The sequence below is a fragment of the Canis lupus genome, chromosome 5 (genome assembly GCF_048164855.1).
Source record: "Canis lupus baileyi chromosome 5, mCanLup2.hap1, whole genome shotgun sequence".
Lineage (NCBI taxonomy): Eukaryota > Metazoa > Chordata > Mammalia > Carnivora > Canidae > Canis > Canis lupus.
Window position 1 is genome coordinate 18,874,117 of NC_132842.1, and position 16,424 is coordinate 18,890,540.

The following is a 16,424-nucleotide window of genomic DNA, read 5'->3' on the forward strand; positions in this document are numbered from 1 at the left end:
ATCTGCTTTATAAATACTCAAGTTCTGGACATCTTCTTTGGAAAAATGTCTGATACATTCTGATCATTCTTGACCTGGATTGTGTTTTGGGTGTTGAGATGTATCAGTTCTTTAGATTCTTATACTAACCTTTATCAGATATGTCATATGCAAATGTCTTCTCCCATTCTGTAAGGTTGCCTTTTAGTTTTGTGGATTGATTCCTTCACTGCAAAAGCCTTTGATTTTGATGTAGCCCCAACAGTTTATTTTGCTTTTATTGCTCTTGCCTCAGGAGACATAAAAACAAACAAACAAACAAACAAAAAACCTGGCTACAGCTAATACCAGAGAGATCATTGCCTGTGCTCTCTTCAAGGATAAAATGGTTTCATGTGATATATTTATATCTTTAAACCATTTTGAATTTATTTTTGTAAATGGTGAAAGAAAGTGGTCCTGTTTCAATCTTTTATATACCCATTCAGTTTTCCTAGCATCATTTATTGAAGGAGACTGCCTTTTCAAACCATTGGATATTCTTTCTTGCTTTGTCAAAGATTAATTAACCATATCATTATAGTTTATTTCTGGATTTTCTATACTATTCTACTGATATTTGTATCCATTTAATGCCAATACTATGCCGTTTTGATTACTACAGCTTTGTAATATAACTTGAAATCTAGCATAGAGATATCTCCAGTTATGTTTTTCTTTTTCCAATATTGCTTTGGCTATTTGAGGTCTTCAGTGGTTCCATATAAATTTAGTGTTGTTTGCTCTAGTTCTGTGAAACATGTCGATGGATTTTAGTAGGCACTGCATTAAATTTGTAGATTGCTTTGGGTCCTATACACAGTTTAACAATAGGTGCTCTTCCAATCTATGAGATGGAATTCTTTCCATGTCTTTGTGTCATCCTCAGTTGCTTTCAACAATGTTTTCAGAATACAGGTCTTTCAAAATTTGGCCTCTGTGTTATTTTTTTAACACGTTATTTATGTATGTATGTATGTATGTATGTATGTATGTATGTATTTATTTATTTATTTATTTATTTATTTATTTATTTATTTATTTATTATTTATTGAGAGAGAGAGAGAGTGTGTGTGTGTGTGTGCACAGTAGGCAGAGAGGCAGGTGGAGGGAAGGGAAAGAAGCAGGGCCCCTGCTGAGCAGAGAGCCCTATATGTGGCTCTATCCCAGTACCCTGACATCATGACCCAAGCCAAAGGCAGTCGCTTAACCGACTGAGCCAGCCAGGCGCCCCTTGGCCTCTGTTTTTAAAAAGGGTTTAGTTATCTATTTTGCTTTCACCTCTCCTAACCTGTGAAATGCCCAGTAAAGGCCCAGTTTTAGTTCCCATAACTAAGTGTGACAGGTGAGGAATTCTCTGAAATGTCTGACAGCTAACCGGACAAAAGTTAACCACCATGAATTATCACCTTCCACCTGTCAGAATGGCTAGAATCAAAAACACACACTAAAAAATATTGGTGAGGATGCAGAGACTAAGGAATACTCGTGAGCTGGTGATGAGGATAGAAATTGGGGCAGCCACTGTAAAAAACAAAATGGAGTTTCCTTGAAGAAGTACCAATAGAAATACCACATGATTCAGTAATCCACTACTGGGTACTCACTTACCCCCCAAAAAAGAAAACACTAATTTGAAAAGACATATGTACCCCAATGTTTATTGCAGCATTATTTACAACAGCCAAGATATGAAAGTAACCCATGTCCATCAACAGATGTATAACACACACACACACACACACACACACACACACACACACAGAGCAATATTACTCAGCCACAAAAAAGAATGAAACCTTACCATTTGCAACAATGTGGATTACCTGGAGGGTATTAAGCCAAGTGAAATAAGTCAGAGCAAAATAGAAAATTACTGTATGATTTCACTTATATGTAGAATCAAAAAAGCAGAACAAATGAACAAACAACCAAAAAGCAGAACCAGACCCATAAGTACAGAGAATTCTGTATTGCCAGAAGGGAAGTGGGTGGGGGACAGAAAAAATGGGTGAAGGGAAGTGGGAGGTTCAGCATTCCAGTTATAGTAAGTCACAGGGATAAAAGTACAGCATAGGGAATATAGTCAATAGTATTGTAACAGCAATATGCAGTAACACATGGTAGCTACACTTGTGGTAAGCATGGGGTAACAACATAGACCTGCTGAATCACTATGTTGTACACATGAAACCAACATAACGGTGTGTCAACTATACTTAAATTTTGAAAAGGAACCATCTACAGATGTTAAAGAACAAATTTATATGTTATTACTTGGAATACTATTCCTGAAGAGATTAAAAGATTAAAAATTATAAAATCCAAGTTTCACAAGTCCTGCCTTATTTACGTCCACATAAACTAGCAAGACTTAAAAATCATCAAGGGCACTCAGATACCCAAGAAGAGAGACTGCTATAAAAATAGTCCTGATATCTGTGCCTCTATTTCCCCACACACTGCCTAATATTTTCTTTTTGTGAGCTACCACTCCTGGATCACTCCTCTGCAGGGCTCAGTGGCACTCTCCAACGTTTAAGTCTCTAGCCTGCCAAGGCACAGATTCCCAAAACAAGGAAAGGCTCAAATGACCAAGAATAGGAGCCATTTCCTGCTCCTGGAGAACCAGCTAAATGGAGTCTGAGTCATCCATGCAGTCATCTCAATGTAGGCACCTTACCAACTACCCAAATGAAGCTCCGTTATTGATCTGACAGCTAGTCCTACCCCACCAAACCCTACACATACATGGGAAGGGCATCAGAGAATTACGAAAAGAGGTGGAGCGATCACAAGACCCTGTGACCTTGGGCCATACATTTACATAGTTCAGAATCTCCATTCCCTCCATTATTTGAAAGGATCTAACCCGCCTTCTGTAAGGTGGGGTAGAAGTCGATGATGTCCCATTCCTATTTGCTGTAAATACTCTTGCCAGTGGCTCAACTTATTTTAATGTTTCTCAACAGAAACTCTGAAGTAGGGCAGCCGGATAGCCCAGCGGTTTAGTGCCACCTTCAGCCCAGGGCATGATCCTGGAGACCCAGGTTCGAGTCCCAAGTCAGGCTCCCTGCATGGAGCCTGCTTCTCCCTCTGCTTGTATCTCTGTCTCTCTCTCTCTCTCTCTCTCTCTCTCTCTCTTTCTCTCAGTGTGTCTCATGAATAAATAAGTAAAATCTTTTTCTTTTTTTAAAGGAAAAGAAACCCTGAAGTATGCTAGTTCCTTCAATTAAACCAACAAAAAGAGGGATCCCTGGGTGGTGCAGCGCTTTAGTGCCTGCCTTTGGCCCAGGGCGCGATCCTGGAGACCCGGGATCGAATCCCATGTTGGGCTCCCGGTGCATGGAGCCTGCTTCTCCCTCTGCCTGTGTCTCTGCCTCTCTCTCTCTCTGTGTGTGACTATCATAAATAAATAAAAATTAAAATAAATAAATAAATAAATAAACAAACAAACAAACAAACAAACCAACAAAAAGAAATGCTGCTCAGGACTCTCTTGAACGCTCTATTTTAATATGCTTTTATAAACAACAACCAATATCTTGTGTTTTTTCTTTGTGTAATTGACCTTTGTCTATCTTGTCATAAACTCCAATATTCTGTCATCATTTCTAAAACTCTTTTTCCTATTCAACCCAGTGTGGTTCTTCTTGAAACATGCCCTCTCCTGCTAATTCCCATCTCGTGTACACTAGACTCACTCCCTATCTTTATATTATTAAATCAAAGATGAGAGAAAAGGGAAAAAATCTAAATTTAAATCTCATTTCTGTCAGTTATCAAATTCAAGTAAGTCACTTTAATCCCTTTTGAGTTTCAAATTCTCCACTTCAACAACCACTTGGTAAGGATGTTAAACATGGGTTACAGCATCAGAGAGTATTTTGATTAACACATCTCTAAGATTCTTTAAAACCCTGAAATTCTATCTGCTTTTCATTTTGTCTTTAGAAAAATGGAGAATCCTTAGCTGCAGAAATGATAAAAAGTAATGGAATAAAAGAAAAAGCAAGAAAATTGGAGAAGAAAGTTTAAAAAAATCAAGAAAAGAGTATAGAAAGGACATGGATAAAAGCAAAAAAGTCTACAAAAAAAGAAAAAGCTTCACAGAACTTATCAAGGGTGCCAGCCTAAAGGGAAAATTAGACTGAGAAGTCAGTAAATAGACAACTGTTTAGAAATACCCTCTAAATAGATGATAAATTTAATTAACGTTACATGGTCTATACCTAGATTACATATCCTTCACTTTCAGAAATATCATTCATCTCAAGGAGAGCAGACGTCACTATATCTAAGAGCTTGCCTGATTAGGGCTTGCTTATGTAAAAGCTATGGTACTATGGCCATAGGTAACTGAGATCCACTCCAAAATCTTTGACAGTAAAAACAAGAAACTAGTTACCACTGCAATAATTACCTCTAGCTATCACTAGTTGTGTCAAATATATTAGGAAAATGCTTGGACTTGCCTGGTTCTTAAGAAAACTCTAAATCAGAGTTAACATGTAATGAAATTTGACATTCTGGGATGATCTAAGATCTGTATCTTAATTCCAGTGCTGCTGAGGGGCAAAACATGTATGTGGGAGCCACGCAGGCTAACATTCAAATCATGGGTCTGCTACTCATTAACTATGGAATCCTGGGTCAGTTTATCCATCTCCCTGAACTACAGCTGACTAGTTAAAAAAAAGTAGGCTATAACAGCACAGCTCCTTGGTGAAACTATTGCAATGACTAATAAGTAATAAGTAAGACGTATTAAGCACATAATACGGTGTCTAGCCCAGAAGACAACACTCAACAAATCCTTTCCTCTCCACTTCCTTGGTTAACACATCATTTTAAAAAAATCCATAAAAGTCCTACCTGCTTAAAGAGACTTCTTCAGACTTCTTAGCCACTAGTAAAGAAAGCAGGAAAATACATTTTAAGTCAACAATAGAAAAATACAGAATATTAAAACTGTAAGACAGATGATGACTTGTTCAAAAGTATTCCTTTGGGACCACACCTGGAAACCACACTACAGTGGATATTAATTGTACTATTGGTAGGCAGTTAATGCATTAAGAAATCTCATTTTCTCCTCTATATTTACCAATGCAAGAAAGAATTCTAGTTATCAGGATGTGGTACATACAAGTGGATGTTTCTAATGACCATTATTGTAACCAAACCAAACCCTATAGGACTGACAAGAAATGGTATCATTAGCAGAATCATTATCATAAAGTGACAATGGCAAACTTAAATAGCATGATTTTCCTGGACTTCCACTACTAGGAGCAGTTAAAACAGACTATACATATTTAGCTGGAACACAACGGAACCTCTCCAGCTCCTCAGTGGAGACTGCTAAGTTCAGGATGAAACGCCTCATCACAAAGTTCGGCTCGGTTCCAGTCACAATCTTGGGGTCCTGGGTGGAGACCCTCAGGGAGTCTGCTTTTCTCTCTCCCTCTGTCCTTCCACCTCGCTTGTGCTATCTTTCAAATAAATAAATAAACTCTTCTCAAAACCTTTTCTAGAGAAAGACATAAGGCCTAGAAAAAGAACGTTTTATTTTTTTTATTTTTTTTTATATTTTTTTCTTTATTTATTTATGATAGTCACAGAGAGAGAGAGAGAGAGAGAGAGAGGCAGAGACATAGGCAGAGGGAGAAGCAGGCTCCATGCACCGGGAGCCCGACGTGGGACTCGATCCCGGGTCTCCAGGATCGCGCCCTGGGCAAATGCAGGCGCCAAACCGCTGCGCCACCCAGGGATCCCAAGAACAACATTTTTTTTTTTTTTAAAGATTTATTTATTTATTTATTCATGATAGACACACAGAGAGAGAGAGAGAGACTGAGGCAGAGACACAGGCAGAGGGAGAAGCAGGCTCCATGCCCGGAGTCTGACATGGGACTCGATCCCGGGACTCCAGGATCACGCCCTGGGCCAAAGGCAGGTGCTAAACCGCTGAGCCACCCAGGGATCCCAAGAACAACATTTTAAATGGATTGAATTGAGCCTCCTGACTTGTTCAGTAGAGAGGGCTGAAAATTTCAAAATGGACTGATACTTGGCTAAGGAAATAAAAGCTTCCTTTGTCTTCCAGTATCTTTAACTTGGTATTCTTCAATCTATCCTCCACACGAGACGCCTGCAAACTATGGCCACAGGCCAAATCCAACCTGCCATCTGGTTCTGTAAATAAAGTTGTAATGGAGCACAGTCACATCTATTTCAATACATATTGCTATGGCTACTTTCACACGACAATGGCAGAGTGTGAGACCCCAGGGCCTAAAATATTCACTATCTGGCCCTTTTAAGAAAAGCCTGGTGATCCCCATTTTATGCCATAACCAAAGGGCCCTAATTCAAATCTAATCTGATTACTCTTCTATTTCAAATTCTCCTATCAATCCCTGCTGGCTCCCTCCCCAACAGCCATTCCATATTCTTCATTCTTGCTGGAGAACCACAGCTTTATTTGGATATTTAGTGTCCCAATACACAAAGAATGTGGTCTCGCCCCAGCTGCAAAAGGAGAAAGGATTATTCTAAGCTAATCACAGTACCTGACTTACCAGTGACTGGTTTAGGAACAAGCAAGTCATGTTACCTAGCCTATAAAATGTTAGGGGAAGTTTACTGCAAGCTGCTGAGTTTTCTTCCTATATAAAAGAAACACAAAGACAAACACAGTTCTTCTGGTCATGGATATTGTCATGTGAAAATATGCCTGAAGCTGTTGCTAATTAGCCAAGCAGGAAAAGAGACAGGGACTCCTGGGTGACTCAGCGGTTGAGTGTCTGCCTTTGGCTGAGGCCCTGATCCCCGACTTCACGGATCAAGTCCCATGTTGGGCTCCCTGCCTGGAGCCTGCTTCTCCCTCTGCCTATATCTCTGCCTCTCTCTGTCTCTCATGAATAAATAAATTAAAATCTTAAAAAAAAAACACAACACAAAGACAGCTCTATTATGAGCACCTTGAAAGACCAAAACTCTATTCCATCTTTGCTTCCTATAACTTGCAAAACCAAAGCCAACCTAAAGAATTTCTGTGATAGAGATCCACTAAGTTAAAGGTTTCTTCCTACATTTCAGACCATGCAACACACTAGGTGCCACCTCTGGGGAGCAATGGTAACATCTTTGTGACTGCGAACATTTTTGTGCTTTTATTATAATTTGTTGAGCCCAAGTTGCCCTTTTTGAATATTTATTATGATCATCTTTTGACTAATAACAGAGTATCTTATTTCCAAAAAACTACAGTATTATGCAACAAACAGGAGAGAACATTGTTCTAATGAAGTCAACATATCACATTCTGACTTAAGAGAAGTGAAGTCACTAATAGTGAGATTGTGTTGATGCAACAGCATCTAAAATAACCTGTGTTCCTCAACGGGCTTCCGTAGGATAGGTCATCACCTAAAAAATCAAGCAATCTCATTGGTCTTTCTGCACACTAGCTAAGTTTTGCAGTTCTTTGTTTGCCATTTGTGTAAAGGACCAGCAAGGTATTGCAGAGTTCCAGTTTTAAGGATAATGAGACAAATCACGCTATAATAATATTTACTAAATGAAATCCACTTGTAAAAGTCAAAATACCATTTGTATAACCAGTAATTTTTATAACATGTTTATAGAGGAAACATAAAACATACTAACTTGAAAATCTTTTTTCCTTATTTACACAAAGCTATCCCATAGGATTTTAAGTCTCATAACTAATGAGGGCACCTGGATGGCTCACTGGTTGAGGTTGTGATCCCAGGTTCTGGGATTGAGTCCTACATCAGGCATCCGTATGGAGCCTGCTTCTCCCTCTGCCTCTCTCTTTGCCTCTCTCTGTGTGTCTCTGAGGAATAAAGAAATAAATTCTAAAAAATACTAAGATAACGAATTTATTTTCAGACAATACTGCCTCATATTTTAAATTACCAAAAAGAACTTCTCAAATTCTGAATCCGAGACTATTAAGAAAGAAATTAAGAAACCAAACACCCATGCAATTTACACATCCGATTTGTTTCGTTTTGTTTTCATTGCTTTTTCATTATCAAAACTGCCTTACTCTGACTTCATCTATGTTAGGACCACCATAAGTAATTCACTCTAAAAAATCGTACCTAGATCATGATTCTGTGAAGAATTTTCAGGTTTCATTTCTTCTTCATGTTCAGAAATTAGTTGGTCACTGCTACGTATAAGAAAGAGTGATAAACAATGAGACTTTTTTAATACTGATATGAAAAATATTTACCAGATATATCAAATTCTTAAGATTTTTCAAAGAATATCAGGGTTAACATCAAAACTTAAATTACCCGAATAGGTACTTCAAATTTGTTAATTCTAAAAACTTTTATCAAGTATGTAATTATAATTAAAGGAGAAACAAAAGTAAGGTGAACCAGTCATGAGTTGAAGGCATTTTGCTCAGTAAACTAAGAGTTAGCCTGCCATAATGGAAAGTGTCTCAAATCCCAAAGTCCCAGCTCTAAAACCAGCAGCTTTTGTTCTTAGACCAGCCACTTCTCTTCCACTCAAAGTCTTTCTCTATAAAACAGGAATCTTACCATCTTATATTACAAGGCAGTTAGGAGGATTTAATGAGGTATTATACCCAAAACGTGGTCTCTCAGGCAAGGTGATGCCCACAACTCTGGGAAGGGCAATATGAGACCTTCCATGACCTAATAAAAAAGGTATTCCACAGGAGTTAAAGCAAGCTTGGGGGGCAGCCCGGGTGGCTCAGTGGTTTAGTATGGCCTTCAGCCCAGGGCATGATCCTGGAGACCCAGGATCGAGTCCCATGTCGGGCTCCCTGCATGGAGCCTGCTTCTCCCTCTGCCTGTGTCTCTGCCTCTCTCTCTCTCCTCTCTGTGTATTCTCATGAATAAATAAAAATAAAATCTTAAAAAAATTAAAAAAATAAAGCAGGCTTCGGGTACAGATGTAGGAACAAAGGGAAAGTCCAGTCTCTTCTTGTAGTATTATTTGAACTCCTTTAATAGTTTAGAATGGTCCTAACTAAAGTCTGCTAGCAGAAAAGACAAACAAAATCCTCGAAGGTTAATTCATCATGAAGGTCTGGGCTAATATATGGTTTCCACGTAAGGTTTTTGAGTGTGAAGGGAAGGGTGTATGGGGCTAAAGCCAGAAGGCCCAGCTGCCAGAACAGCATGCCGGTGGCTTTGGAATAGCAGCTGAGCATATAAGCGTATGTAATAAACAAAAAAGGGTTGTAAGTTTGAATTCTAAGTGTGGATCACCATGAGGACTGACGAATGAGGATCAGCAAGGGCATCCTATGAGCAAAAGTCAATCATGACTGGACTGCAGAACCAGTTTCAACAGCAATGTTGCAGGAACAGAATCAAAGGAAACCACAGAATGATGAGCATGTCCTTTTTTCCATCCAAAAGGCTTATGAAAGAGGACTGTCTCTCTGGTCTTAGGGAAACCCTTAGGTTCTCGGGAAATTCAAGGGGGAAAGTATAGGCGATAACCCACAAGGAAAAGTATAAAGTTTTCTATGAAACTGAACATCTTAGGACACAATAGTTAGTCAAAACAGACGTTGAGGTGGGTAGTTCAGTCAGTTAACCATCTGCCTTTGGTTCAGGTATGGCCTCAAGGATCCAGCCCTGTGTTGGGCTCCCAGCTCAGCAGAGTGTCGGCTTCTCCCTCTCCCTCCACCCCTCCGCCTCACTTGTGCTTGCTCTCATTAATAAATAAATAAGTAAGTAAGTAAATAAATAAATAAATAAATAAATAAATAAATAAAATCTTTTTAAAAAGCACCCAGGTATAACATTATGTGAACCCCATGCAGAAGGGTTATAGTTGGAATGAAACAGATACAGTGAGGATCCCTAAGGATAAAGGTCTCAAGAGTCCTGACATAAAGAACCCTGCACCCATTGCTACTTCTAACTAGTCTAGCCTTTTGCTTGGTTTCTGGGTGATGATAGGCTCTAACTCACTGCCATCCCAAAGTGCTGAATCAAATTATACCTTCTCAGCTGTTACATAGGAAGTAACACTATTTTACTATATTTTAAACCTCAGTTGAGAAATATCTAGCATGTTTTAAGTTATTTTCATTTTTGAAAAAAGATTTTACTTATTTATTCATGAGAGACACACACATACACACACAGAGAGACAGAGAGAGAGAGAGGAGGCAGAGACATCAGCAGAGGGAGAACCAGACTCCTCACAGGGAGCCAGACGTGGGACTCGATCCCCAGGCCCCGGGATCATGCCCTGTGCCCACGGCAGACACTCAACCGCTGAGCCGCCCAGGTATCCTAGTAATAACTAGCATTTTAATGTAAACTTACATGTTAATACTATTAATAATAGCATATTCTTCTGCAGTCCATCCATATACATCTTAGGAAAACCTTCCTAAAGAGAAGACTGACTATATTTCATGGTTCATCTTTTACAGCATATTTTACAGCAAGCATAAGGGCTATTCTAAAATAACAGAGAGATAACTTCATCCTTAAGAACTCAGAGTATTTAAGCACCTAATCTGATATACTTCATCAGGGTAATATCTCACATGTTGCTACAGAATTGACCACTAACATGTCCAAGTGTTCATTTTTGTAAATTAACCCCACGGCTAAAATGAAGGGACAAAAAAGAAGTCTCTGGTTCCACTTGGGTATCATAGTAGAAGTTGCTAATTTAAAACCCTCTGATGAACAAGAAACTATGCCGAGGTCACTGATCTGAATAGGTGAAGGGTTTTTTAAAAAAAAATTCCCCATTTTGTGACATCTGGGTGGCTCAGCGGTTGAGTGTCTGCCTTTGGCTCAGGGCGTGATCCTGGAGTTCCGGATCCTGCTTCTCCCTCTGCCAGTGTCTCTGCCTCTCTTTGTGTGTCTCTCATGAATAAATAAATAAAATCATTTTAAAAATCCCCATTTCTTCCTTAAACTGGTACAGTGTACCTCCAAACCACCTGGAGGCCAGGTCGGTATAAAAGCTATCTGTAGGCTTAAAACAGTAATATTCACACTAATGATAAGAAAACAGTCATAGTTGCAGTTAGTGATGTTAAGTTAAACATGTGGTAGGCACTAAATCACATGATTATATATATATAATTATTTACACACAACCACCCTTGAAGGATATATTATTATCCTCCTTTTCATATCAGGATATGTATCTGGTGATGGTAAGTAATGTTTCCAAGGTCACATACCCAGCAAGGAGGCAAGCTAACAATTAAACCTAGTCTTCTGTGAATCTAAAGTCCATCTCTTTTCTCTTTATCACTCACCTATGATTTATCCTCATTAAAGGAAGAGTCTATTCACCTAAGGTTCTCTTTCATCCTTCAATCCATTCCAATTAAAAATGAAAATGATAAAACATACTGGACATGAAAAAGTATAAAAACTGATGAACCCAGAGTATCTGCTAATGGTAACCACTTTGGGATCATCTAACAACATCAGTATTCTTCAACAAAAAGTAATAAAGCAAAGTGTCATCCAAAAAAACAAAGCAACTCCTACTTATGCTTATTGTATATCTTTTAAAGTATGAAATAGAATCTTAAAAAATATTAATAAAAGAGTTCAGATATCCAGAATTGTGTCATAAAGTAAACTACAAGTTGGGAGTCCCCATTATAAAACTAATAATATTAATATGAAACCCTTTTAATATAAAATCTGATGGCAAAAAAACTATTGCAAATGACATCAATCAATATTACAAAGAAATATGAATTCTGCTATACACTGTTCATGTTGGCCTGTCAGAAAAATTGCTTTCTACCTAAGAGATGACATCCTGACATTTTTCACTATATGACTATAACTTAATCATCTTAAGATAAAATTTATGACATGAGAAATTGTTACCACTCAAGACAAAATAGTAAGGTTTAAAAAACAAAACAAAAAAATACTCTACCTTTTAACCGTATCCCCTGAAAGTAGACGTGCTCCTTTTCCTACTAAAAATTTCACCATTTGCTCTTTGTTTTCATTTAGAGCAACTAAAACTGGTGTGAGGCCATCCTGTAAAAGTGAAAAAACAACTTATAATTTATAAAATTACATATTTGCATGCTAAATTTTAAAATTTCTATACATTCTGCTAAACTTAAAACATATACTGTAGAAAGTAAAATAAAATTAGCCCCTTCCTTCTCACCACTCTGTGTTTTCACCACCTGCTCCTTCTTTTTAAAAGACTGCTTTCTCAGGGAGCCTGGGTGGCTCAGTTGGTCAAGCATCTGCCTTCAGCTCATGAGCTCAGGTCATGATCCCAGGGTCTCAGGATGGAGCCCTACCTTGGGCTCCCTCTGCAGCAAGGAGTCAGCTTCTCCCTCTCCCTCTGCCCCTCCCCTCCACTCGTGCTCTCTCTCCTGCTTGCTTGCTCTCTCTCTCAAAAACATAAAATCCTTTTAAAAAGTAAAATTAAAAAAAAATAGACCTCCACTACCTCTTCATAGATTGCCTGAAGTCATTCTACAAACTCGCTTCAAACATTGCCTGGCTCCAAGAATCTTTGCTTCTCTCACATAATATACCATGGTACACTCTATTCCACACCATCTAAACCAAGAGCTTCTCGAAGGCAGGGGTGATTTTTTTAATCTCTGTATCTCCACTCTCTAAAACATAGTAGTGAATATTTAAAATATTGTTATTGATTTTAATGGATATCTCTGGAATAGTGTTTTTTCAATTATATTCCAAAGAATACATAATTTGCAAGAAGGAAGACACTGTGCCCCAAAAGAAAGATTCAATGATCATCTATGTTTGTGAAATACTCAAAACTGCACTATACATGTAGCACAAATGAACTCCATTTACATTTGCTTATCCCCATTTGACAATTCCTTTTTTTTTTTTTTTGTAGCAAACATTAATACTTGAGAAATAAGAGTTCTCAGGGATATAGCTTTAAGAACTTTCCAATAAAGGTGAGGGTTTTCTCCAGGTTGTACAAACTTGCTTGATTCTCTTCTATCAATGGTATGGGATCCCAGATGTCAACACAAAACACTGAGTCACTAAGGAGTCACTAAGGAGATGGACTCTGAATGAAAAGAGCTAGGTTTCAGGGTAGCTGGGTTGCGTAGCCAGTTGAGTGACCCTTGGTTTTGTCTCAGGGTGGTGGGATCCAGCCCCACCTTGGATTCTGGGCTCCCCTGGCACTCAGCACCAAGTCTGTTTAAGATACTCTCTCCCTCTTCCCCTCACCCAACCCCCCAAGCCTGTGCATGTACAAGCTGTCTCTCTAAAATACGTAAATAAAGCTTAGTAGAAATCAAAAATAGAAAAAGAATAAATAAATAAATAAAAGAAATAAGCTTCAACTGAACATTGAATGCTTAATACTAAGTAGTTCGTGGTTGGGAAACCTGAGTGGCTTAGAGGTTGAGCTCCTGCCCTCAGCCCAGGGTGTGTTCCTGGACTCCCAGGTTCAAGTCCCACATCTGGCTCCCGGCATGGAGCTTGCTTCTCTCTCTGCCTGTGTCTCTGCCTCTCTCTCAGTGTCTTTCATGAATAAATCAATAAAATATTTTTTAAAAGAATAAATAGTCCTTGGTCAAGGAGGGCACAAATGATGAGATGAGCGCTGGGTGTTATACTTTATTGTGGCAAATTGAATTAAAATAAAATTATAAATAAATAAATAAATAAATAAATATCCTTGGACTTACTCCTATTGTACAATGATAAAGCTTTATCTTAACTGTTAGAAAGCTCAGTATGAGATTTTTCTCATTTTTACCTTTTTGATTAAATTCAATTAAATAACATATAGTGTATTATTAGTTCCAGAGGTAAAAGGTTGTGATTCAGCAGTCTTATGTAACACCCAGTGCTCATTCCATCATGTGCCCTCTGTAATGTCCATCACCCAGTTACCCCAAACACCCATACCAACCACTCCAAGGACACTCAGGTTGGTTCTTATGATTAAGAGTCTCTTATGGTGTGTCTCCCTCACTCTGTCTTGTTTTACTTTTTCTTCTCTTCCCCTCTGATACTCTGTTTTGTTTCTAACATCTACATAATGAATATGACCATATGATAACTGTCTTCCTCTGACTGACATAGGATATTATGCTACGTGAAATAAGTATGAGATTTGGTCTCAATTATATTAATTCTGGGACCCGTAAGGCATATCCACTTCTAAAAATCCTCTTAGTATTCCAGTTTCTACTGTGATTACTATTTATAATTATTTTGTATTTTAGGCAAAGTGTAAATCAGAAATAAAAATATAACAGCTTATCAATAAAAATAGGAATACTGGAGGAGCACTGTGTTTTTATAGATTGGTAAAATGAATTTAAATGAAAAATCTTAATAACAAAAAAATTCTAATACTGGCTTACATAGATTATTTTTAGCACAATCAATAATACTAAATAATTTAATATTCTCTGCAATATGCATAATATATCCAAATAAAACGGATTAACCTCATAGGACTGCAGATATTCCAAAAGGAACACGAATACAGTACATTTAAAGAAAAAATGGTTTTCAAAAAAAAACAACTTTTAAATTTTAACTTGGAAAATTCATCCTGAGGTACCGGGTGACTCAGTGGTTTAGCATGGTGATCCCGGGATCCTGGGATCGAGCCCACATCAGGGTCCCCATAGAGAACCTGCTTCCCCCTGTGCCTAGCTCTCTGCCTCTCTCTGTGTGTCTCTCATCAATTACTAAATAAAGTAATGAAAAAAATAAGGAGACAAAGAAACAGAAAATTCAATCCCAATCCTAAGAAATTAACATAAAATGCAAAATATATATTACAAATTAATATGGAGTGTCTTGAAAATCTTGAAATCTTTGTCAAAATATACCATAAAACAGTAATTGTAAACTCAGTGCTTATGGAGGCAAAGCAGGTGACACGAGTCAGTGAAGAACCTAGGTGGGGACACGAGCAAACTGGAGACACACGCCTCATATAAAGGGACAGCCTCTGCACAGCATACCAAACAGCAGCATGGGCTCAAGGTAACAGAAGTGATCTGTAAGAAAAGCTCAAAATCCAGAGTTCTACATGCGTGCCATAATTTTAAATGTTACCTCAACTGACAGTGGAAACTAAATACATCCGGGGGCCACATTTAGTCTATAGCCTACTTGTGTTTTTGTATTTGCTGTGACTGTTTCCAATGGCCGTGCGTAAAACAAATACTTGGACATCAACCCTTTCCTAAAGCATCAGGATCATGTTTTACCAACAAATTAGGCCCCACCTTCTAAGGAAAATTGCTGTGAAGACTCATTAACAGCTACTGTCAGAATTTTCCCATGCTTGTTTCAACTACAATCTATTTGTATTTACTGCCCTCACATTGCTAACTGAACAGACAGGAGTTCAGAGGAATGCTGAAGCAAAGTTATTAAAACAATTACCATCTGTATTGTCACTAACTACATGCTGAATGTTTAACACAGTAGTGATTATGCATTATGCCCGGGCCCTATGAATTTGAAAGACATCCTAAGATAGTCTATCGTACAGCTTCAACTAAAAAAGAAGGTTCACGGATTTCTACTGCTGCAATTGGGAAAACCCTGCTTGTAATACTCAGAATGGTAGCAAAACACGTAAAATCTTTAAAGGGTCAGACTCTACTTATTAAAAGACTACTCATAAAGACTTCCCATCTGGGTGCCGGTGAATGACTGATAGTTGGAAGAAAAGGTAATTATTTTTCAAGCCAACAGAGATGACCAATAATTTTCATCTGTGATTCTCAAAGAGATACAGACAGATGAAAGGCTAATGTTGGAGAGAGTGGAAGGAAGTAGCCAGTATCCAACTTCAGTTAAATCTCTTCCAGAGATTTAATATTTTTACATCTCTAAATTTGTATATGTATACCTACCCATTCAGTAGTTCTTAGCCAAGAGTTGTATCAGAATCTCAAAACCCTATTTCCAAATTTCTGCGTACACACGTTATTGGATTCACTCCGTCGAAATCTTCACAGGACAGTTTTGGCTTGTAAATCCTTTTAAAGTTCCCTAGTTGACTGTGATTCACCAGCACAAGTCTAGCTGAGAACTACTACAGTACACAACCATGCCAGTCTCCTCTTTCACCTATGTGGCCAATTCTCCTATCACTTGAGGATTCAGCCAAAAACAGAAATGAGTCACTTCTCAAACCTGCATTCAATTTCCATGGCTGGAGGTAGAACAAGGACTAGTAAACTCAAAATGCAACTTGATTCCATTATTTACACACTCCTTACGTCCTTCCCATCAAGACATTCTAGATTTGCAAGCAGAGTTTAGACTCGTATCTAAGTGGCTACAGCTGCAAAATACTATACTGTGTTCCTCTCCTTGTCCACTTTTTGTTTTTTTTTAAG

General features: G+C 38.2%; 1 protein-coding gene across 1 annotated transcript in view; it reads right to left on the bottom strand.

Moving 5' to 3' along the window:
- Positions 1–16,424, bottom strand: part of LOC140633288 (ankyrin repeat domain-containing protein 26-like) — a 72,724-nt gene that overhangs the window by 48,207 nt on the left and 8,093 nt on the right. The window contains exons 4-6 of the mRNA XM_072825619.1: positions 11,972–12,078; positions 8,155–8,225; positions 4,895–4,928 (exon numbers count right to left, since the gene is read on the bottom strand). Coding sequence (XP_072681720.1) covers positions 4,895–4,928; positions 8,155–8,225; positions 11,972–12,078 — 212 coding nt within the window. The remainder of the gene's footprint in view (positions 1–4,894; positions 4,929–8,154; positions 8,226–11,971; positions 12,079–16,424) is intronic.